The 24,098-nt window shown below is 38.6% G+C and overlaps 1 protein-coding gene across 10 annotated transcripts in view; it reads left to right on the plus strand.

The window, feature by feature from the left end:
• Nucleotides 1-281: 281 nt before the first annotated feature.
• gbf1 (golgi brefeldin A resistant guanine nucleotide exchange factor 1) overlaps nt 282-24,098 on the plus strand; it is a 126,096-nt gene continuing 102,279 nt past the window's right edge. For 7 of the 10 annotated variants that reach the window (XM_031906080.1, XM_031906084.1, XM_031906083.1 and 4 more), the window contains exons 1-3: nt 354-442; nt 8,088-8,193; nt 14,658-14,724. In XM_031906080.1, the coding sequence (XP_031761940.1) occupies nt 8,098-8,193; nt 14,658-14,724 (163 nt within the window). In that variant the 5' untranslated portion in view covers nt 354-442; nt 8,088-8,097. Of the gene's footprint in view, nt 617-8,087; nt 8,194-14,657; nt 14,725-24,098 lie in introns of all 10 variants that reach the window. The other 3 variants (XM_031906082.1, XM_031906081.1, XM_012966851.3) reach the window with 3 other exon arrangements.

Raw genomic sequence — 24,098 nt, forward strand, 5'->3', positions numbered from 1 at the left:
TGTATTCTCTCAAACACGTATTTACTAGAAATGGCCATCTGTATAGTAAATTATGAATTCACATTCTCTTGACAACCCCCTCCGCGTTACGGAACCAAGCCAGCTACACAGTCCCTCAGGAAGCAATCCCTCTTTCCCTATAGTATCGCTGCAATAGAGTGTAATCACGCTATGCTGATACATGATTGGTTTAGAATTACACCAATAAAGCATCTGAGCCCACCCTTTCCGTATCAACCAGTAACACTACTTGTTTCACCCTTCCCTCTAATTTCACAACTCCATTGGACGCAGCGACTGCCTTTTAGAAAAGGATGCGTGTGATTGGTTCAGCACTCTGGTTTCCAGGTGCCACGGTAGGCTGCGTTAACACGTCAGTGAAGTTTACAGGGAAGGATTGAGCCGGTTCCTTCCTGGGGGATTGTACGGCTGGGCAGTTCCGGTTTGTGGTTTTCATATTATTTTATATAACGTAAGGGGGGGAGCTGCCTTTTCCGGGAATAATTGCTGTTAGTCGGTGTTTCGTCTGCTTGAAAAAAGGAATTGAATGTGAAGTCAACGTCACCACCGCTGTTTAGGCCGCCATTTTGGATTCAGGGGTCAGGGCCAGTGACAGGTAACTGAGGGGAGGTGGGTTATTGCCATTGTGACATCGCAGTAGAAGTACTTGCTGCAGAATGACTTAACATTAAATGCCGTTAAAAGCTCTAGTTTAGTAGTGTTCCTAATCATTTGTAATGATTTGGACTCCTATTCCTTAAATATTCGGTTCATGACAACCAAATTGTTTAAATGTAATTGTTGTGCTAAAATTGTTAGTTTTACCAAGTGTCGTAATACTAACATTTTGCATTTAGAGAGTTTGGCATAACTATGCAATTCTCGAATTGTTAACATTGCTGGCATACTTGGAACAGTCATGTTTTTTCATTTCAGGTATTAATGCAGTATTGTTTGCTCCTAAGGAAGCTTTTGCCAGAGGTACAATAAAATTCATGCATTGCTATCATCTTCTCTTTTTGACAAGACTGTTCCTTTGATTTGTATTAGTGTTTGATTTCCTCATTTGTCATGTAATATCATTGGCAATTTGCAAACAGTAATCTCTAATTATTGAATCTGAGCACAAAAGCTCTGCAACAACAAATAATTTCTGGGAAAATAGTGTGAATGCCAGAATTAAAGGGGAACTCCACCCAAACACAACTTAAACTTTTAAGTCAGTAAGGAAAGGAATATCACAGTGCAATGTTTTTCTAGACCTCCCTCCCCTGCTGGGATTTCAAGTGACGCATAAAGAGAACTGTTGTGCAGCTGGATTTCAGCACATAAAAATGGTATTTATTCATACTTTTTAAAGGAACAGATTATAGTAATAGGGATTTCTGTGTTGTATGGGGCTCTTTAACAAATTTTGGTTTCGAAGCAGCATAACAATAAAGACTGTGATGTAATTAGAAGTGATTGGCCCCCACAAAAAAAGTTAGGGTTGGTCATACAAAATTTGGCAGAAGATTGTCTGCTATTATGTATATTACAAATGCCTTTTGGTAAGACCTCTCATTGGGCCCTCTGACTTTAGGGACTTCAACTGCCACACTGACTGCTCTGCAACCCTGTGCAGTACTTTTTACCATGGCATAGAATGGGTCATTTACAAATTCCAAGGTTGCAAGTGCAAAACTGCACCTCTTTGTGCTAGTTCACAGATCATTTGCATTTGGGGTGTAGCAAGAAGTGCAGAGCCTAGTTCTGCAGGCGCAAGGCAGCCCTGTCCATGGCAAATGGTAAGGTTAGGGCTCTTTAGGATGCACTGTATGCTAAATGACATGCACGTTTGGGAGGCTGTGTCTTCATCATCCCCCAGAATGCACCTTATGAATAAATTGTATGCTGGAATGGAAGACCCATGATGCAAAATGCAAGTTGCTTCACAAGTATGCGTCGGGCAACTTTGGAAAATGGAAGTGATGCGTTTGCCATCCCACCGACGGTTTACTTTCTAGCCAGTGGGATGGCATGTCGGGGAGATTAGTCGCCTGCAATAGTAAAGATTTATCGCGGGCAACTAATCTCCCCATGTGCAACTGCACTTAGAGTTTAAAATACCTTTTTATAGATTATAAGCTCTTTTGGGCAGGGCTCTCTTCACCTCTTGTATTGGTTATTGATTGCTTTATATGTTGCTCTGTATGTCCAATGTATGAAACCCACTTATTGTACAGCACTGCGGAATATGTTGGCGCTTTATAAATAAATGTTAATAATAATAATACCTTTTGCTTTTGAGCTGGTTCCACTAAGTCACTACAACTGGACTTCCTCATTGTAGCTCCTGCTGTGTGTCGGAGTTAATGTGATTCCCTTTGGTACAAATGAAAGTGGATGCATGATGTTTGTTGTTATAGGGATCCTATAGATTATGTATTATTATTATTGTTTATATGACGCCATCATTTCATGCAGCGCTTGACACAGTAAAGGGTACAACACAACCAAACAGCTAACATGTACATAAAGCAATTCCCTAAAAATGATTTAGAGGTACATTTGGATATTGTTTAGAGACAATAGGGAGAGGGCCGTGCTTGCAAGAGATTACATTCTAAAGTTGGCCATACATGCACCGAATATCGTACAAAACAAGGTTTTGCACGATATTCGGTGCGTGTATGGCAAGTCGGCGAGTCGACCGATATCGCAGGAGGCTGCTGATATCAGTTGACTCGCCGATCGGGCGGGTTAAAAGATTTTGATCAGGCGCCATAGAAGGCGCCTGAGCAAAATCTGCCTTCATGGCTGAATCGGCAGAAGGAGGTAGAAATCCTATTGTTTCTACCTCCTTATCTGCCGTTTCAGCCCTGAACATTAGTGGCGGATTGAACGATCTTTCATGCGACATATGGTCGAAAATCGCCACGTGTGTGGCCACCTTAAGAGGGAGAATGGTTGAGACATAAGGTCAGGGTAACCAATGTGGCGGTAAAGTCCTTGTTGGTTTGTAAAGTAATTTTAAATGCAGACTAAGGTGAAAAACAGTGGTTATTGAGTGTGTGAGCAAAGAGTATTGGTGTTCAGAGGGTAATCAAGTTGCTGAGGGCTTAGATTATAGGCTGGAAAGAAAAGGGGAGTTTTAAGTGACCGTGTAAAGGCCTGGAGACTCTGACAGTGTCTAATGGGATGGGGCAGAGAATTCCAGAGGATGGATGCAGCACGTGAGAAGTCCTGGATGTGAGAGTGAGAGTTGCTAATAAGTGAGGAGGAGGTCATGTGCAGAGCAAAGGTTACGGTGGTGTGGTGCGGTACCAGTGAGGGGTTTGTAGGTAAATACAAGAACCTTAAATTGAATCCTGTATATGACTGGTATCTAGTGCAGGGTCTGGCAGAGAGGGGCAGCACTTGTGGAGCGGTAGCAGAGGTGTTTGAGTCTGGCAGCACTGTTCATGATGGATTGGACAGTGGAACTCCAACGAGCAATGAGTTACAATAGTCTAAATGAGATATAACAAGGGCGTGGATGTGAATTTTGTCAGTCTCACATGTGAGGAAAGGTTGAATGCGAGATATGTTTTGAGGTGAATCCGACAGGATTTAGTGGGTGTCTGAATGTGGGGAATGAATGAGAGGGCAGAGTCAAAAGTCAGACTCCTAGACAGTGAACCTGTGGAACTGGAATTATATTATTTTCCATGCAAACAGTAATTTCAGACAGGGTTGGAAGGTGGGAAGATGTCCAGTTCAGTTGTGTCCATGTTGATTTCTAGGCAGAGGACATGGATGCTGAAATTCCATGAGCTAGTCCGTGACACAAGCTAGGAGCAAGGACTGGATGTCTGGAAGAGAGAGGTAGATTTGAGTATTGTCTGCATATAAATGATACTGAAACTCAAATGAGCTGATTATCTGACCAAGACATGTGGTGTAGATTGAAAATAGAAAGGGGCCCAAGAACAGAGCCTTGGGGTACCCCAACTGATAGAGGCTGAGGAGAGGAGGTAGGGGCTGTATGGGAGACACAAAGGATTGGTCAGAAAGATTAATAGAGAATATGGCCCTTTGCTTTAGCAGCAAGTAAGTCATTTGCTACTTTAGTGAGGGCTGTTTCTGTTAAGCGGTGAAGGCAGAAACCAGACTGAACTGAGTCAGTAGGTAGTTAGATGTTAGATAGTTTTAGAGTTCATTATGTGCATGTGCCATTACACTGATGGTATTGCTTATATGCAAACAATCTTTATAATGCACAGGTTCATAAAATGAAACCTAAGTAGCAAAACTATGATAGAGAACTACACATATTACAAATCAATGGCTAACCATTCTTTCCAGCTACATGGTGTTTTACCCATGTGGGCACCAGACAAAGATTAATCTCCTGAGGCTATATTTGTAAGCTTGTTTGGTCAGGGCCTCTTTACCTATTGTATCACTTATTGGTTGTTTCTGTGTGCTCAATGTATACCCCCACCTACTATACAGGTCTACAGAATATTTTGACGCTTTATACATACAGGTATGGGACCTGTTATCCAGAATGCTCGTGACCTGGGGTTTTCTGGATAAGGGATCTTTCCGTAATTTGGATCTCCATACCTTAAGTCTGCTATAAATCATTCAAAAATTGAATAAACCCAATAGGCTTGTTTTGCCTCCAATAAGGATTAATTATATCTTAGTTTGGATCAAGTAAAAGTTACTGTTTTATAATTACAGAGAAAAGGGAAATAATTTTTAAAAATTAGAATTATTTGCTTATAATGGAATAAATGGGATATGACCTTTCTGTAATTTGGAACTTTCTGGATAACGGGTTTCTGGATAAGGGATCCCATACCTGTATATGATGATTATTATAAATTAAGTAGACTTATTTTATAATTCTGTAGGGTAATTGACAAGCCTATCGTACACATAATTTTGCAACTAGGTAGTTTGGATTAAAATGGATATTTACCCATTTGGATTCACCACGACATTTACTTTTAAAAATATGTAGTTTGTGCGGTTGTCTTTTGGGGCTTTTACCAAACAAAACACAGGGAGTGTTTTTTTTTTTCCAGTGGCTGAAATAAAAGCATTAAAATTTGTATTCACAAGGTATATTTTGGGGTCAACATTTCACATAATTCTGTATTCTATTGCATAATGGTCATCAAACTTCAAATAAGAAGACTCCTGGCATTTATATATGTTATTATATATTATATAGAATGTTTAATATATAAAAAAAATCATAAAAAAAAGGTTTCATAGATAACCGATTGGCAGAGCTTTGCAATTCAATAGAACAACCTATTTATCAATCCTGGATTTGTCAAAATGTATGCTTTTCTAAAACATATGGTTTCCTGGGGTTAACAAAGATTTTTGGGTATTTTAATATATATAAATGCAGGAAGTGTGTTTTGACGATTCTTATGCATTACATTTATTTTGTTTCCCTGTGTATGCCACATGCTCTGGTTATCATTTGAATACTGGCATCAAACTGTTAAGAAGCCGGTATTAAAATTTACAGTGCTTCATTTTATACCTAAAGGCTGCAGGAATCAGTGTGTTGAAAAAGCAATATATTTGCAAATGTTAAGGCATAGTTTTTTTGCACAATTAGGCCTTAATAACCATTATGAGTTGTTACCTGTTATCAATTGCAGAGCTCAGTAAAAATCTTAAACCCCAAACTTTGGGCTGTCACTCAACAACCATGGGTTCTTGAAGCAACGGAGTGAGGATCTGAAAATTAAGCTGATGCTTACAAAGCAGGGTAACCAGCTTGCAGTTTCTATTGCCTATAAATTGCTGTTATGGGGAACTCTGAAAGTTGAGGCAAGATATGGAAGAGCAAGAAAATGCCTTGTATGCTGGCCAGAAAGGCAAAGGCAACCCCTCATGTGACTGCACAGGGCCTGCAGGAAGGTTTGTTGCCACAGGTGTGATGTTGCACCTTTCCATGATACAGTGTTGCTTGCACAAACAAGATGTGCATGCAGTAGTCATCAGTAGGGAGCCTTACCTGCAAACACAAACAAATGTCATCATCTGAGGTATGCAAAACAGCATCTAGACAAGCCATAGGCCTTTTAAAAACAACTGCCATGGGACTGATATGGCTAAAACTAAACTGCTTGGCCATAATCACCAAAGGTTCGTTTACAAGGAGTTTGACAAAAAAAATACACCTTGCCAACTGTTATTCAGTGTTGTGTGGCAGCCAGTGGCACAGGAAACATGTATAGATGTACATGTATAGAATTATGATTTCCACTAAATATTGGCAAATTCTGGATGCCAATGTGAAACAGTCAGCCAAGAAGCTGAAGGTATTTTAAACATACCTTTATCACCACTATGAGCTACTTGAAGAAAAGCGAGCTGAAGGTTTTGGGATGGCCCTCAAAGTAGAAGTAGAAGTGATCTGACTGGAAGAACTGAATTGAAAGATCTTTGCACACAACAAACATTTACAAGGTGTGATTTGTGCCACAGGGGTGTTACTAAATACTGACTTACTAGGGTGCCCATTATTTAATTTGTTATTAACCTCAACAGTAATTGTCATGCAGGTGCCACTATGTGATATAACATGTTTGACAATTCAAGAGGAAGATAACACTGCATACAAAGTATTATTATTATAGAATTTATTTGCAAAAATGGAGGGGGGGGTGGATTTGACAGGTCTGCACAATACCTCCTGACTTCAACCAAGCTGAACACCTGTTGGAATGACAGTACAAGCTGGCCTGATCAATCAATCAGTGCTTAACCTCATATTTATGAATGGAAGCAAATAGCACCAACAGTGTTCCTATAGCTAGTGGATAGCCTTCACAGAAAAGGCTGTTGGATGCACTGAATATATGTTTTGTTGTGACTATTAAGCTTTAATTTTTTTGTTTACAGTTGATGCAATATTTGATTTGTTTCTTAAAATGTAATATGCAAATCAGGCAAATTTGTGGCTATATAAATAACAGATACAAATAATTAATTTGTTCAATTTTCAGCTAAATCCAAAACTATGCATTTGCATTCATAGTTTTAGCAGTATAGACAGCACTAACTTTGGCATAATACCCTTGGTTTTGGGAAAATGTTGGAAATGTTGAAAATGCAGTTGTTCACATATGTTTGGTCATATAAGGGGCACATTTATTTTTGGCTCGAGCAATCATTAAGGAAACCCTACGTGAGTTAAGTAACTCATGCAGGGTTTCAGGCAAAAATACCTCATTAGTTGAGGCTTCTTTTCCTGGGTTTTCTTACATAATAATAATTAAGTTTGGCACCTTAAAGCTGTTTCCTAAATTACACCGGGTTTGCTTTATGATTGCTCAAGCCAAAAGGGTCAAGCTGTTTTTAAATGTGCTCTATCGTGTACATATTTGTATTTATACATGAAGCCAGAGCTAAAACATAACTCTCCTCAGGCCATAAAATACTTTGCCAAGGTAAGCAATGTGGCATCTCCCAGTTGATAAATGTAAATATACAGAAGCATGTATTTCACCTATTAATCCATTTTATAGCTGGTATGTTGATGATCACTGCTTCTTTTGTTTTGCGTTGAAAACATTTAGACTTTTGTAAATACAAATACCAAATGCTACTTTAATACTATGTTACAAATAATAATCGCCTAATCAATGACAGTTGGACCCTTCTGTCTTTGTTCAGTACACAATTTTTATTTTATTATTTATTTTTTGCTCAACAGAATTACCCCACATTGACATTCTCTGGGTAATGAGATGGCAACATTGCTGTTTGAATAAGGCTTATGTTTTGTGTATCAGCAAACCAATCGCACACATTCATTTACTTCTGAAAAGTGATGGCACTTGGTTTTTCCTTTAGTAGATGGCAACTCTAATTATAAGTTTTGAATTAAGTCTTATTGACTGCTATGTAAAATTGTATTTGCCAAATTTCTTTAGAGTAAATATTTGCAGGGGATTGCAGTATCAGCATATTATACAATCTTGCTGATGTCTGATAATATTACTTACTGGTTTTCCACAGTTAATTTGATTTGTTATATACTTTTTGATGTCGATTGAATGGTCACATATATTGTTTCTTGTCTTCAGGTTTCTGAAAATGGTGGACAAGAATATCTATATAGTCCAGGGAGAAATTAGCATTGTTGTTGGTGCAATAAAACGCAATGCACGATGGAGCATGCACACTCCTGTGGTAAGTATATTTTTTTTATATTTGCACAGATTGTAAAAGTAGACATTAAAACAAAAACGGTATCATTACCAAATTGTTAAAGATTTGCCTGACAAAACTGAAGGTACCGCAAATGTAATGAAAGAAAATGTAGTCCTAAACAACTTTCCAATAAACAATATACTACTTGTGAAAGTACCACTGGCAATGATTCACATACATGCCTAATGGTTTAATGCTGGATTAAGACTACACTGAGCCATGGGAAATACTGACCTCATACTGTGTGACTGTCCTCCATGTATAGCCTGCTGTTACATAATTATAATTTTCCATAGATTCTGCTTGGCTGTTAGATAAATATGGTTTTTGTGACACTGATATCTTAGATCAGTGCTTTTCCAGCATTTTTGGTTGTACTCCATCATTTGATAGTAAAAAGATATATGAAAGCATAGCTCGTAAGGGTGAAGACACATGGAGCTACTTAGTAGCAGCTACTTGTTGTGGCCACTAAACAGACAATGCTGATCACTTACTGATAATTGTCTCTGTGTGTTTTAGTAGAGGCAATTTTCAGCATTGTCTATGGTAGGGTATTTTCTGGAGTTTGGTAGCCATGAAAAAGTAGCTGCTGAAATTAGCTCAGTTTGACTTCACCCTTAGGGCTCTGGCACACGGGGAGATTAGTCGCCCGCGACAAATCTCCCTGTTCGCGGGCGACTAATCTCCCGAGTTGCCTTCACCTGCCATCCCACCGGCGACAATGTAAGTTGCCGGTGGGATGGCACACGCGGCGGTGCTATTTCGGGAAATCGCCGAAAAAGACTCGCGAGGCTGACCCTAACTGACCTTCAGGTTTAAAATCTGAATTCTGCTCAAATCTCATTACTGCTTCAGGGCTTCTTGGGGAGAGAGCCCAACAAATCTTAACCACTATCTGAAAGGAAAACAATTCCTTCAGAATGAATACTAAACCAGCAGATGGGTCACCTATTACATATAAATTAATAAAGAATATTAACGTGTCGGTAAATATTTCCGTTTTACATCTTTTACCTTGAGCCACCATATTGTGATGGTGTTTCCCTCAGAGATCACCTGAACTTTGTCCATTAATTGGCTGATTTAACCTAACCTGTATGTGTGCACCGTGAATCATATGATCCCAGGGAGGATTACCCAATAATATATACTACTAGAAAAGTATATTTTTATGAAAATTGTTTATTTTGATAAAGCAGTGTTTTATATATGGGCTGTTTTATGCAAAATATTTGTAAGAAACCTGCATTATTCAGTAATATAGATCCTGTTTTAAGTTTTTTAGTTTCTTATGGTGACAGGTCTCCTTTAAAATAAGGAAAATTTTTTTTTTTTAAATACCTAATTTCATAAAATAGATTATTGACTGACAGCAGCAACATTAATAAAGTAAATTCTTTAAGACCAAATGCTTGTACAAGAAATTATCCAAGCCATTCTTAAAGGCATTAATAGAATCTCCGATTACAACATCATTTGGAAGGGCATTACACAGTCTCGCTGCCCTCACTGTAAAAAGCCACCTACACTGCTTCACGTAAAAGTTCTGATCTAGTCCGGTGCTGTCCAACTGTTGGCCCGTGACCCCCCTCTGTGTGGCCCCCCCCACCTGTCTGGCTGCTTTGATGGCTTACCTTTGTGTAAACTTTAAATGCTATCAGTACTGAGATTAACTGGCCCCCTGCATGGTTCACACCTCAGATTCAGGCTGTAATTCCCCTGTATTGTTTAAACATGTAATCTCCTGTACTGGTCACACCTTTTAACCCGTGCATTGTTCACACCTCTTGTTCAGGCTGTAATCACCCACATTGCTCACCTCTTCACACCTCAGACTGTAGGAACAGTGCCAGCATTGTGTCACTGTATGTACTGTGTATGGCACACACAGGCAGCATAGGGCAGACAGAGCATGGCACACACAGCAGGGTAGGGCAGGCAGATAATGGAACAAAGGGGCAGCCTAGGGCAGGAAGAGTAATGTCTGTGTGTGCCATACTCTGCCTGCCCTATGCTGCCTGTGTGTGCCATATTCTGTCTGCCCTATGCTGCCTGTGCGTGCCATAATCTGCCTGCCCTGTGCTGCCTGAACCTGGCAGGGGTTTGTTCTGGGAGTTTGTTAGCAGTTGGAAATAGCCATTAAATTGTCCCTAAGGTGTGTAATTATGTGCTGGGTGTTGCTGTGCTATACACACTGGAGGAGGATTTAAAGAATAAGTAAACCTTTTTTTTTTTTTTTCTATGAGTAAAATTTCTCTAATCAGCCTCCAGAATTACCTACCTTTGTCCCAGCATTCTCTCTGACCCGGTTCCTCGATCAGAAGGTATTCTTTTTCTTTGCTTCCCTGTGCAGAGTTAAGCCCCGCCCCCACTTCCTGTTCAGGTCTCTCATCAAAAAAAAAAAAAAACTCCTACTGCCTCCAGGCATGCGCAGAAGGATCTTCACTCCGACAACCTTGTCTAATTGTAGGGAATATATATTATAGAAAAATATCAATATCATAATGGCAATTTTTAGATTTGCTAGGGGACACAAGGGTAGGGGGGCTGGTTCACAGCTTGTACAAACCAACAGATTTGCCGCTTTAGGTGAAGATGCTGGGGAAGACAGCTCTGAGCTAGCATGTATGGAGCGGGCTGACTCTCAGAGCACCCTGGGAGCCGGCACCTCTAATACAGGTGGGGGGAATAGTGCTAGGAAGGGAAGGCAGGCTATAGTTGTAGGGGATTCAATTATTAGAAAGGTGGATAGGGTAATTTGTCGCAAAGACCCTACATGCCGAACTGTGTGTTGCTTGCCTGGTGCTAGGGTTCAGCATGTGGTGGAACGAGTGGACAGATTGTTGGGAGGGGCTGGGGAAGACCCGGCGGTCTTGATACACATAGGTACCAATGACAAAGTTAGAGGAGGGGGGGAAGTCCTCAAGAACGATTTTAAAAAGCTAGGTGCGAAGTTGAGGGCGAGGACTTCCAAGGTAATTTTCTCAGAGATATTACCTGTGCCACGAGCAACATTAAGAAGGCAGCGGGAGCTTAGGGAGATTAATGCGTGGCTGAGAGATTGGTGCAGGGAGGAGGGCTTTGGGTTTCTCCAGAACTGGGCTGATTTCTCAATCGGCTACAGGGATGGGCTGCACCTCAATGATGATGGGGCAGCTGCTTTGGGGGAAAAGATGGCTAGCGGGTTGGAGGAGATTTTAAACTAGGAGTGGGGGGAGAGGTTGCAGTGGGAAATTCTGTGGTAGACAGGATAGATGAGGTAGTGGGCATAGTAAGGGAAAATGGGGGAGGAGACTTGCTTCGGGATACTGATAATGGCAGGGAGGCCCATAAGTTGTTTACACGTCATTCTCACGCCGGAACCAGTATTAAATGTATGTTTACCAATGCAAGGAGTCTGACTGGTAAAATGGGAGAGCTGGAGGTACTGGCGTTGGAGCGGAAATATGATGTGATTGGAGTTGCTGAAACTTGGTTGAATGAGTCTCATAACTGGGCTGTTAATATTGGGGGTTTACATTGTTTCGGAGGGACAGGGGCAATAGAAAAGGAGGAGGAGTGTGTCTGTTCATTAAGCAGGAATTAAAAGCAAATATTAAGGAGGAAGTGATGGGGGTAACAGAGGGAGCTGAATCCTTATGGGTTGAGCTTCTCACAGATAGTAAAGAATCTACCAAACTAATTGTAGGGGTATGCTATAGACCCCCTAATGTAAGCGAAGAGGAGGAGGCCCAGCTCCTGTTGCAAATAGAAAAGGCTGCTAGTTTGGGGCAAGTGATAATAATGGGGGATTTTAATTACCCTGATATTGACTGGGGCAATAGTACTGCCAGGACAGTAAATGGGAACAAGTTTATAAACTTGCTGCATGACAACTTTATGTCACAGGTTGTTGAGGAGCCAACCAGGAACCATGCTATACTAGATCTAGTGATCTCTAATGACCCAGAACGTATAGCAAATGTGCAAGTGGTTGAACCCCTGGGTAATAGTTACCATAATGTTATTTCATTTGATGTTTGGTGCAGGAAACAAATTTACACGGGGGCAACAAAGACAATGAATTTTAGGAAGGCAAATTTTAGCTCCTTAAGGGCAGCGCTTCTGGGCATAGATTGGGCCATTATGTTTTCTGATAAAAACACAGAGCAGAAATGGTTGTCATTTAAAATGATATTAAATCATTACTGTTCTCAATTTATTCCATTAATAAGAAAAAGTAGAAGTGTTAAGAATCAACCTATGTGGCTTAACTCTGAGGTAAAGAAGTTAATAGGGAAAAAAGGAAAGCTTTTAAGAAATATAAGTCAGAGGGGACAGTAGCTGCGTTTAATGATTATAAACACTATAACAAGTGTTGTAAAACAGCAATCCGGAAGGCAAAGATAGAAAATGAGGAGCGCATCGCGGCCGAGGCCAAGACTAACCCCAAAAAGTTTTTTAAGTATATTAATAGTAAAAAGATGCAGGTTGAGGGTGTGGCCCCATTGAGTTATAATAACAATATGGTTACAGCGGATACAGAAAAGGCAGATGTGCTTAACCAGTTCTTTTCTTCTGTGTATACAGTAGAGGAGCCAGTGGGCCAAGTCCCACCCAATAGCTGCACTGTTGCCTCAGCTCCAACTACACAGTGGTTGGCACAGGATATGGTGCTTAAAGGGTTACACACGATAAATGTAAACAAGGCACCTGGGCCAGATGGAATACACCCTCGGGTACTGAGAGAGCTAGGGGCAGAATTGCAGTGGCCCTTGTTTCTGATATTCTCAGACTCTCTTTCATCAGGTATGGTACCTAGGGATTGGAAGAAGGCGAATGTCATTCCCATATTTAAAAAGGGAGTAAGATCTCAGCCTGGCAATTATAGGCCTGTAAGTTTGACATCCGTGGTGGGCAAGTTATTTGAAGGCTTGTTAAGGGATCACATTCAAAATTATGTAGTGGAGAATGCCATTATGAGCAGTAATCAGCATGGCTTTATGAAGGACAGGTCATGTCAGACCAATTTAATTGCTTTTTATGATGAGGTAAGTAAGAAGCTGGACAGTGGGGATGCAGTAGATATAATCTATTTGGATTTTGCCAAAGCATTTGATACCGTTCCCCACAAACGACTGCTTTCTAAGCTAAGGTCTATTGGTCTTAGTGAAGTCGTTTGCACATGGATAGAAAACTGGCTACAGGATCGGGTACAGAGGGTGGTTGTTAATGGTACATTCTCTACTTGGAGTAAGGTTCTCAGTGGGGTCCCTCAGGGTTCTGTACTGAGTCCACTTTTGTTTAATTTGTTCATAAATGACTTAGGGGAGGGTATTATGAGTAATGTATCCGTGTTTGCAGATGACACAAAACTCTGCAGACCAGTCAATTCTATCCAGGATGTGACATCCCTGCAGCAGGATCTTGACCAACTGGCAATCTGGGCAGCTAAGTGGCAGATGAGATTTAATGTGGATAAATGTAAGGTCATGCACCTGGGATGTAAAAATATTCAAGCCCCGTATACCCTTAATGGGACTGCACTAGGCAAATAACTAATGGAGAAGGACCTTGGAGTCCTTGTAGATAATAAACTTGGCTGTAGCAAGCAATGCCAGGCAGCAGCTGCAAGGGCAAACAAGGTTTTGAGCTGTATTAAAAGGGGTATAGATTCACGGGAGGAGGGGGTTATTCTTCCCCTTTACAGAGCACTGGTAAGGCCCCATCTAGAATATGCTGTTCAGTTTTGGTCTCCAGTGCTCAAACGGGACATTATTGAGTTAGAGAGGGTCCAGAGAAGGGCAACTAAGCTGGTAAAGGGTATGGAAAGTCTCAGTTATGAAGAAAGACTGGCCAAGTTGGGTCTGTTTACACTGGAGAAGAGGCGTTTAAGAGGTGACATGATAACTATGTATAAATATATAAAGGGATCATATAATAACCTTTCTAATGTTTTATTTACCAGTAGGTCCTTCCAACGGACACGAGGGCACCCACTTCGTTTAGAAGAAGGGAGGTTCCACTTAAACATTCGGAAAGGATTTTTTACAGTGAGAGCTGTGAAGTTCTGGAATTCCCTCCCCGAATCAGTCGTGCTGGCTGATACATTATATAATTTTAAGAAGGGGCTGGATGGATTCTTAGCAAGTGAGGGAATACAGGGTTATGGGAGATAGCTCTTAGTACTAGTTGATCCAGGGACTGGTCCGATTGCCATCTTGGAGTCAGGAAGGAATTTTTTCCCCTCTGCGGCAAATTAGAGAGGCTTCAGATGGGGTTTTTTGCCTTCCTCTGGATCAACTAGTAGTTAGGCAGGTTATATATAGGCATTATGGTTGAACTTGATGGATGTATGTCTTTTTTCAACCCAACTTACTATGTTACTATGTTACTATAAGATGTTATCAGTCAAATAGTGGACAAAGCAGTAACAGAACCATGATGTATTTATTTTCTAGGATGAGGAACAGGACCCTCTGCTACACAGCTTTAGTGTCCTAAAGGAAGTATTAAATAATATTAAAGGTAAGTATAGTTTTTTGTTAAAATTATGTATTCATGTGCAAGAATGAGCCATGCACTGTTCAGTTCATTATTAAGAGTGGCTAAAATTTGTTATGGCTGTGTTCAAACTTTTGGGCACCCCTGGTAAAGTAACATTTTTAAAGGGGTAGTTCACATTTAAGTTAACTTTTAAATGTTATAGTGTCCTAATCTTACCATTTATAGTATTTAATTATTTTTTTTACCTGTACCTTCTGCTTTCCAGCTTTATAATGGGGGTGTGGGGTGGGTAAACATAACAGCGAAAAAACTATTGGTCTGTTTAGATTCAATTCAATCTAGCAAACCAAGAACTGCTTTTTAAAAAAAAAAAATAAAAAAAAATAAAATGAAGACCAATAGCAAGTTGTCTTGTAGATCACTGCCTCCATCATACTAAAGGTTGGTGTGAGGGTGAACTACCCCTGCAAGCTAACACAACCTTTGGATGGAGCACATTTAAATATGACATTTCTGCATGTATATTATTGCTGGATTTACCATAGATTTGTAAAAATATATGAAATGTTATATATGCAAAAATGTGGCTACCCTGTCATGGCGTTCACATGCTCCAAATATCCAGTTTATATAAAATTTTTTATTTTTAAAATTTTCCTTGCATACTACTTCTAGTTCAGAAATATTTTTAGTATGTGTTGCATGCAATGCATGTTTATGATATTTCAATAGATTTTAATTTCATTAATTTACATTTTCTTGAAGTAGTTCACTGTTATTTATGACTTGTGTTATCTACCTGTTTCCATATAGTTGGCCAGTAATCAACTATACTCAATGTTCCCCTGAAGTTGTTTATTGTTAGTCCCATGGCTCTCATGCCAACTTTTGACAGGAGCCGGTACAACTTGTGATTCTGCAAATACCTTGTATGCTGTATGTGCAGAAGTTCACTCTCTTCCAGGTGCCTAAGAAAGTTTTTTATTGCGTCGGGTGAGGTTAGGACAAATGATGCATTTTTTTCTCCAGTTACTTTTTTACCCCATCCAGGTTAAAAAATTTGATGTGGAGAACAATGTTTACTAAATGCTTGGTACTAAATAAATTATAAAAAATTATGATGTCTTAGGGGCCATTAAAGAGTTTTTGGAGGGCCGCAGCCAGCTTTTGGGCTTTACGATAGACATTGGTTTGTAAAATCATCTGCCAGTGATGGCAGTGGTTCTGGGAGTCAATACAATCTTAACAATTATAGGCAGATTTATTACACTGAAAATAGTGGTAGTAAAATATACACCTCTTTACATTCATTGACTGATGCATGCAAGTATATTGCAAAAACTTGGTTCAGCATGTTTGGTTCTTGATTAGTAGATAGTAGATAATTAGATTACCAGTTTACAACCCATACATTTTAAGAGAGACCTGCAATGTCCTGGCGCATAATTTCCCATTAGGGCATGATGCATGCTTAACATATTAAAATTCATATATTGCTGTGTATTTAAGCAAGTCAATGCATTTTTTTGAGTTCAACGTAAAATTTCTGTTTTACTTTATATATAAACAATTTGCACAATATGCATTGAAATATAGCTCATTGTTTGCAGTTAAAAAAAAAAAAAGTGTTAAAAATTCAGGTTTTCATGCATGCACCATTTCAGCTGATTTGATTATCTGTAGTCTGCAGCCCCTTAACCCCATCCTCATTCCCCATGTGTGACTAGTATTTGATCAGGTGTAACAAGAACAGCCACAGTCAAGCTGTGCCCTTTAGAATTGTCAATATTATCATCTTTCCCATTTTTCCCCTTTGGGCTTTAAGAGTTGATTTATAATTTTAGGATTCACTTCAAAGTCTGTAATACAGTTTGTTCATTATTTAACAAAAACCTGGATAATGAGCTGAGAGGAGTAATGTAAATGTTAGATGTTGTTGCAATAGAATTACGTTTTTGTTCTCCTTTGTGCTCCTGGAAGTGCCTTTATAACTACAGTTTACATTTTATCAAGAATTATAAACCTTTTTGTTGCAAGCTGCTGTTTATGTAGAATGAAACACAACATATTCCTGTATGCAAATAAATAATACCAATATATTAGAATATATTTGCTGCTAGTCCATGATAGCAACATATACATACAGAAGAACATTACTTTTATAGGGCCATAACAGAGAAGCATCAAATGAAATTAGGAATGCACCAAATGTTGAGACCTTTGGGATTTGACTGAATCCTACCACATTTTAAAGAAATCTGATCTGGATCTGGATCTGGATTTGGTTTGGTGAAACACTTCAATCCATATGATATATTAAAGCTGTGGAAAACTGATTGCAACAATTTTTTTGTACACTGCTGATGCCGTTTATTGATTTTTGCTAATTTGAATATGCAAATGGTGCCCAGATTGGGTTTACTATTCAGTTGCATCTCATGTGGAGTATTTTTAGTGTTCACTGAATCCAAAAATTGTTTGGTGCTTCTCTTAAGGCACTAACACTAAGTTAAAAGGCACCTATCTGTAAAAATCAGGAACCCAGTCCTGATGTGGGTGACCATGCTTGGGTGCGCACATGCCTAATCTGATAATTTGGTGGTGTGCATGTTTAGCAAACCAGGCCACTTGGGACCCAGTATGGCCGGCCACCTGCACTGGTAGTGGTCTCCAGGTGCTTGTGCAAATCATATAACAGGTGAATATTCTTCAGAAGGTACTGTTCCTACCATTTGGAGTGTGGCATTTGTTAGAGTGTTCCTCTTGTGGGGGAAATTATTTGGTGATAGGTGCCCTTTAATACATGAGCCAGAATAAAGCATAATCTTTAGAGTTTTCCTGACATTTTGGAAGCAGAGACTTTGATATGCTTTCATGGCACTAAAGTTGTCATTGTGTCACTGGTTTTCGCAATGTGGGGGTTTTACAGATGAAGGCTTGTGTTTGAGCTAAAACATCGAATAAAGATTTAATTTTTTGATTCTAAGCATTCAAGCATTTTTCCTTTATTACCTGAGAGCATCTGTTTTGGACAGAACTAGCAATGTATAGAAAATAGTGATTTTAGTTGGTATGTGATGATAAACAGTGAAAATACCTAAGATTACTTTTTATTTTTTTACTGAACAGAATTTTATTGCTGACAAAAAATATTTGCATATGTTCACCACACATAAATAATGCATAAATCTAGAAAAATAACTTTTTGGTGTTACTGGTCATTTAATGGTGACAGAGGCTATCTTCCTTGACACCAGAGCAACACCTTCATTATTTTCTGACAACTATGTAGTATAACAGATCCTGGAGATCCAAGATTAGGAAACAGGATATCTTATGCTTGTTTACATTTGGGAAAAACAATAGTACAGTACGTTTTGGGGAAAAGACAGGTTTTTAGAAATTTCATAAATGTGCCATTTAAAGTCTGTTTTACCGTTATCATGCTTCCATAATATGGCCCAAGTGAAAAGACTGCACATGGGAGAGTAGCAATTGTAAAATTCAGCTGGTTCATAAATGTGATATTTACCTTCCAGGCTTTCATTAGTTTTTATTGATACTGTGTTCACCCTGATCAATATGGGTTCAAGATTCCATGAGCTTAGCTCACAGGATGATCATCTGTTCTGAAAGTGCATTTTGCTTGCTTCATGATGTAATACTGGATATATCTTATTGTAGTAAGGCATGTGGGCAACTTTATGTATGTATGTATGTATGTATATTTATACAATTGGGAAATCTGTAATTCAGCAAGTTCTAAAGAACAGTATAAAATGTAGTCTTTTTTTTTTTTTTTAGCCAACAAAAATTAATTTTTGTCTCATTTGTGTTTGTAATATTATTGCAGTATTTTGTAAACTTAGCTAGATTGTATTATTGTTGATGGAACAACAATCCCAATATTTCCTTTTATGTTTAATTTATGTCCTTTTTATGCAAACCACCACAGAGTGCTAGCAATGGAGATTTTTCGACCCAAAACACTGTGTATTGCATTACCACCCGGCTATATGGTTGTCCTCATTTCCTGTTGCAATATATGTCAGTACAAAACATTGTATATTAAAGCTACAAAATCAACACAACTCCACAATGGTGACACTACTGATATACAAAATATGAATGTTGAATTAAAATGCTAAGCTTGCCTAGAGTAAGGTGACGTGTTCCCTTGGAGCTGTGCTTGGTAAGAAATTTCCCTTCTCTTTTGGAGATGATGGACAGCAGCATATGGCAGGATAACAGTTGCAGCTGGAATTATATCATGGGCAGAATTGGATTGGGTAAATATAGCTGGACTTGGTGATAGAAGCAGAGATAGATTGTTCTGGGAAAGGAAGTGTTGGCTTTCATCTGAGGCATATTTAGTTGAATTTTAGGAGTCATCGTTTTTTTTCTTCACTTTAAAGCAAACTGATATCTGTATGTGAGACAAAAGAAAACCTGTACAATACTGTCTAATCCTTCATTTTTTATTTGTATGTCTCATTCTTTAGAGTTCATTTTGGATTATTTGTTTTAGATTGCACCTGGCTTTTGTTGTATGAAACAGCTAAAGTGATCTGAGCATGATGCTTTAATTTTATTAAATAGGATAAAGGACTCCAATTTAGTTCCCACAACATAAGCTTTGTGTATGCAAGAGCTGTGTAGTATGCTGTTTGGTTGGATTGGCAGAAAGCACAGCTAACCTTGCCCTAAAATATTTTTTTAAAAAAGTGCTATTCCCTTTTCAGAAAGAAATATATAAATCGGCTTTCTGTTAGTATTGTAATTTATATCTGACTTCTAGATCAGTTTTTGATGTTTGTGGACTGAAAAAAGATCTGCTAAATCCCCTCATTTTTATTCATTGAAATGTAGTATGCCCATATGATTCAAAAAAGGTAGAGAATTGGAGTAAGTGCTCAACCAAAGGCTTTTGATCTATATGTTATGTATACAGGCTATTTTTAGGCTGTGCAGCTTGCAAATTGCCAACCTTGTTGAAATTGTTTCAATAAAAATGTTCTGCTTTTTTTTCTTTATATCCGTTACTTTGTAATCTAGTGAAGCAGTTTCCAAACAGTAGCTATATAAGCGATATTGTAGTGACCATAATGTCATGTTTTCTGTAACGCTGAGCTAAGAGGTGCCAGATTAAATGTTGGAATACAAACGTTGCCTGATTTTTAGTCAGGGTATGCCCATTAGAGGGCCCCATACATAGGCCTATAGGCTACTGACTCTGTGTGGAAGGACTGTGTTGGCAGCTTTTATGTAGTGTAGTGTCCTTGTAAGAAAAAATGAATGTCCAGGAGGGGGAAAAAAAGGAGGTGGGTTTCAGAAAACCCATTTGTTTCCTCACCTCGCTTGGCAGAATAGAAAATTGTTTTACAGAAGCCAGTAGGACTTTGTGCTCCTGCGAATACACCACTTGGTCCTACTGCCTTCTACATATAGCGAGTGATGTGCGGGTTGGTAAGGAACAGCCACAAGTAAGGTGATCTGCCCAGCAAAAATACCCTGGGAGAACACTGGTCCATGCATGGCTGCCTTTTCTTATGTATAGCAGTGGTCTCAGCCTTGCTACTCGCCCATTTTTTGCCTAACCATTCTTCTGGAATTTTTGTATCAAACATACAGTTTTCTTTTCCAAATTGCTTTGTCTATTTTTCTCCAAATTTTCTCATGTGTTCCACATTGTTTCTCTGTTGGAGTGGGTGCAAATGATCAAAATCATTCAGAAAGACATTTTTTTCCCTGTAACCCCTGCTCTTAAAGGAACAGTAACACTAAAAAATGAAAGAGCTTTAAAGTAATAAATATATAATGCACTGTTGCCCTGCACTGGTAAAAATGTCGTGTTTGCTACAGTAACACTACTATAATTTATATAATAAGCTGCTGTGTAGCCACGGGGCAGCCATTCAAGCTGGAAAAAGGGAGAAAAGGCACAGGTTACATAGCAGATAACAGACAAGTTCTGTAGAATACAATAGTGTTTTATCTGTTATCTGCTATGTGCCTGTGCCTTTTATCCTTTGAATGGCTGCCCCCATGGCTACATAGCAGCTTATTTATATAAATTATAGTAGACTTTCTGAAGTAAACACACAACTTTTACCAGTGCAGGGCAGCAGCACATTATATTTTAGTTACTTTTATACACTTTCATTTTTTGGTGTTACTGTTCCTTTAAAAATAGTGACTAGTGAGTATACACATTCTATAAGGAAAGAGATGCAGTGAGACTATATTTGTCAAAATAAATGTAAGTCTTTACACTCTCACTATTACACATTTGTTTTTAGCCTGTTTATTTTTCAGTATAAAGTGGGATATAAATCTACTGGAGGTCTCTTGCTCACTGCAGTATATTCATCCAGGTGCCAAATTCCAATTCTATCTCTGTCAAAGTTTGTGTCAAAACACTAGGCTTGAGTACTGTGCCAGCCTGGACCTAATGATATTGTGTGGTGACTTAGAGTTCAAGCTGTTGATAAATTGGTATATTTTTAAAGCTTCACAGTTTGTCTGGTGAAAAGACTTGTTATTTTGATTTTGCAACAACAAAAATTTTTTATACTGAAGTAATTGTAAATTGTCAGTGTTGTGGTGAATTTTTAGTTTGTGGAGAAAGTTTAAAATTTAGCAATTTTGTACCTTATAGTTTTTTTTTGGGGGGGGGGGGGGGGGGGCGGGCATATACCAACATTTGGATTGTCATGCTTTGATAATTTTATTTTTTTTTAAACAACGACTAAACTAATTTCTACAAATATCAGTCATTTATCAAAACATCCGAATTTAAAAAAAGACACAGAAAAAACATGAAAACTTATTGTTGTACAAAGTCCAGCATAAAAAACCCTCTAAAACCATGAAGCAAAGAAAGATCTTCCAGTTGTAAAAGTAACATCTGCTGTTGACCTTTACATGATCTCAAAAGGTTTTAGATGGCTTTTTTTCCAGATTTGTCAGTGGTTTATTACCTAATAAATAGCGAAAAAACTGTGTTTTGTGGTTTTTTTTTTCATATGTCAAAAATGTATATTTGTATCACAAAACCCGAATCAATAAAATTAAGAATGCCCCCCTAGGTGATAACATGAAGTGGCATTTTATCTGCTTTTAATTTTGTGAGTAGCAAAGTCTTAGTGATTAAATTGTTGCATGTATTTTACAGTAATGAATTTTGACTTGTATCTCTGTGTATGGTATGCATGCATACATATATAGAATTATTCGCTGCCCTACATAGTAATGTTGACTCCTTTTTTCAGCATGTTAATGCAGAGATTGACAGTGATTAAGCTGGTGCTTTCCTTCCTCAAGATTCTTAAAGTTCTACTGTGTATGTCTGATCCTATGTCATTGCATGGCAGCCAATAACTGTGGTTGGTGCATGTGCAGTAGCAGTACAGGTATAGGATGCCTTGTTCAGAAATACATTATCCAGAAAGTTCCAGATTGCAGAAAGGCCATCTCCCATAGACTTCATAATAAGCAAATAATTCTAATTTTTAAAAATGATTTCCTTTTTCTCTGTAATAATAAAACAGAGCCTTGTACTTGATCCCAACTAAGATAAAATTAATCCTTATTGAAGGCAAAACAATCCTATTGGATTAAAATGATGTTTAAATGATTTGTAAGTAGACTTAAGGTATGGAGATCCAAATTACAGAAAGATCCCTTATCTGGAAAGCCTCAGGTCCCGAGCTGTCTGGATAACAGGTCCTATACCTGTACCACTTTGCAAAAGGTGAAAATACTGTGTTTGCAGATTTGGAGTTTTATATTTTAGCCTATTGCGGGAAGTTCCAAAAATAACTACTTACAAGCCTCGTTTTCATTGTGAAGTGAGGAATCACCATGTACATGTTTATTTGGGTTCATATTTCTACCAGCATGTTTTATTTTCTAGGAAATTTTGGTGTCTGTCAGCAAATCAGTGTTTAAAAGGTGCAGAGAGTAAATTTACATTTAGGGCTCCTCTGAGTTTACAATAACAAAAAAAAAAAACCTTAGTGGAAACTGTATATCGCTACAACGAACACTTGGCCTTAAACATTACTCATCACCTTTCCATGTCAGAATGGAGTGCTGTCATTCTGCACAGTCGTAGTTGCTGCTTGCGATCTTCACGTTAGGTCATAAGTCTTAAAAGCCATAACACCTGTTTTGCCAAAGAGGAGAAGCAGAAGGATGAGGATGCCAAAAATATATTGATCTTTACCTTACTAAGAAAAAGATTTGTCGTAAAATAACATTACATGACAAAAAAAAAAAAAAAAAAGAAATCAAACGTGCTTTATAAAAGGACAAGGCAAAATATCCTGTTTTGTTTCCTGAACAGCGTAATTTGCATTTACAAAAAATTTCTTATCCACTGTCAAATAGCCAGACAATTCAGAGATTTGCAGCATTCTTTACAGGTGCCATCTTGGCGGTGTTATTTCCTGAAGTGACAGGTCTAAAAAGCAGAGCTACCAGTCTCTGTTAAATAGCAGATAAACAACTTTTCATTAAGGAAAACCTATGCGGATCAAGTGAAGGTAAAGGGGCAATATAATTTTACAGTTTAGGGCAACTTTTAACAGTGTAGGGCAACAGTATTATGTTTATATTTTTTATTTATTTAAAACATGTTTTTGGTGGTCTGTTCTATAAAGGTAATTTAGAAAGGGCACTGACATTACCAATGATATTTGACGTACTACACTAATTGGGAGGGGTCAGTTGGCTGTTTGGTTCAGAACTCTGTCTGTCTGGGTTTAAACATTGTGAAACAAACAAAAATGTGGACACCTGGCAAAAGTAAGTGAATCCTTAGGAATGTCATATAATTTGAAGGTGAAATCGGAGTGTGTTGTTTTCAGTGGGATGGCAATCAGATGTGATTGAAAGACCCTGTTTTATTTAAAGAGCGGGGATACAGCAAAGCCTGATCACACATACAACACATTTGTGGATATGTATCATGGCTCGAACAAAGAAGGTGCCTGAGGACCTCGGAAAAAGAGTTGTTGATGCACATAAAGCTGGAAAAGGTTAGAAGACTATCTCTTACCAGTTTGGACTCCACCAATCAACAGTCCAACAACAGTCAGACAGATAGTGTACAGATGGAGGAAATTCAAGACCATTGTTTCCCTACCCAGAAGTCGTCAACCATGAAAGGTAATTCCAAGTGCATCTCAAAGTCTGAGATGTTACAAAGGAACCCAGGGTAACTTCTAAGCAAGTGAAGGCCTGTTTCACATTGGTGAATGTTGATGTTTATGAGTCCACCATCAGGAGAACACTAAACCGCAAAGGTGTGTATGGCAGGGTTGCAAGGGGAAAGCCACTGCTTTCCATAAATATTGCTTACCATCTACAGTTTGCTAAAGATCATGTGGACA

This window comes from Xenopus tropicalis, chromosome 7 (genome assembly GCF_000004195.4).
Source record: "Xenopus tropicalis strain Nigerian chromosome 7, UCB_Xtro_10.0, whole genome shotgun sequence".
In the NCBI taxonomy this organism is placed as follows: domain Eukaryota; kingdom Metazoa; phylum Chordata; class Amphibia; order Anura; family Pipidae; genus Xenopus; species Xenopus tropicalis.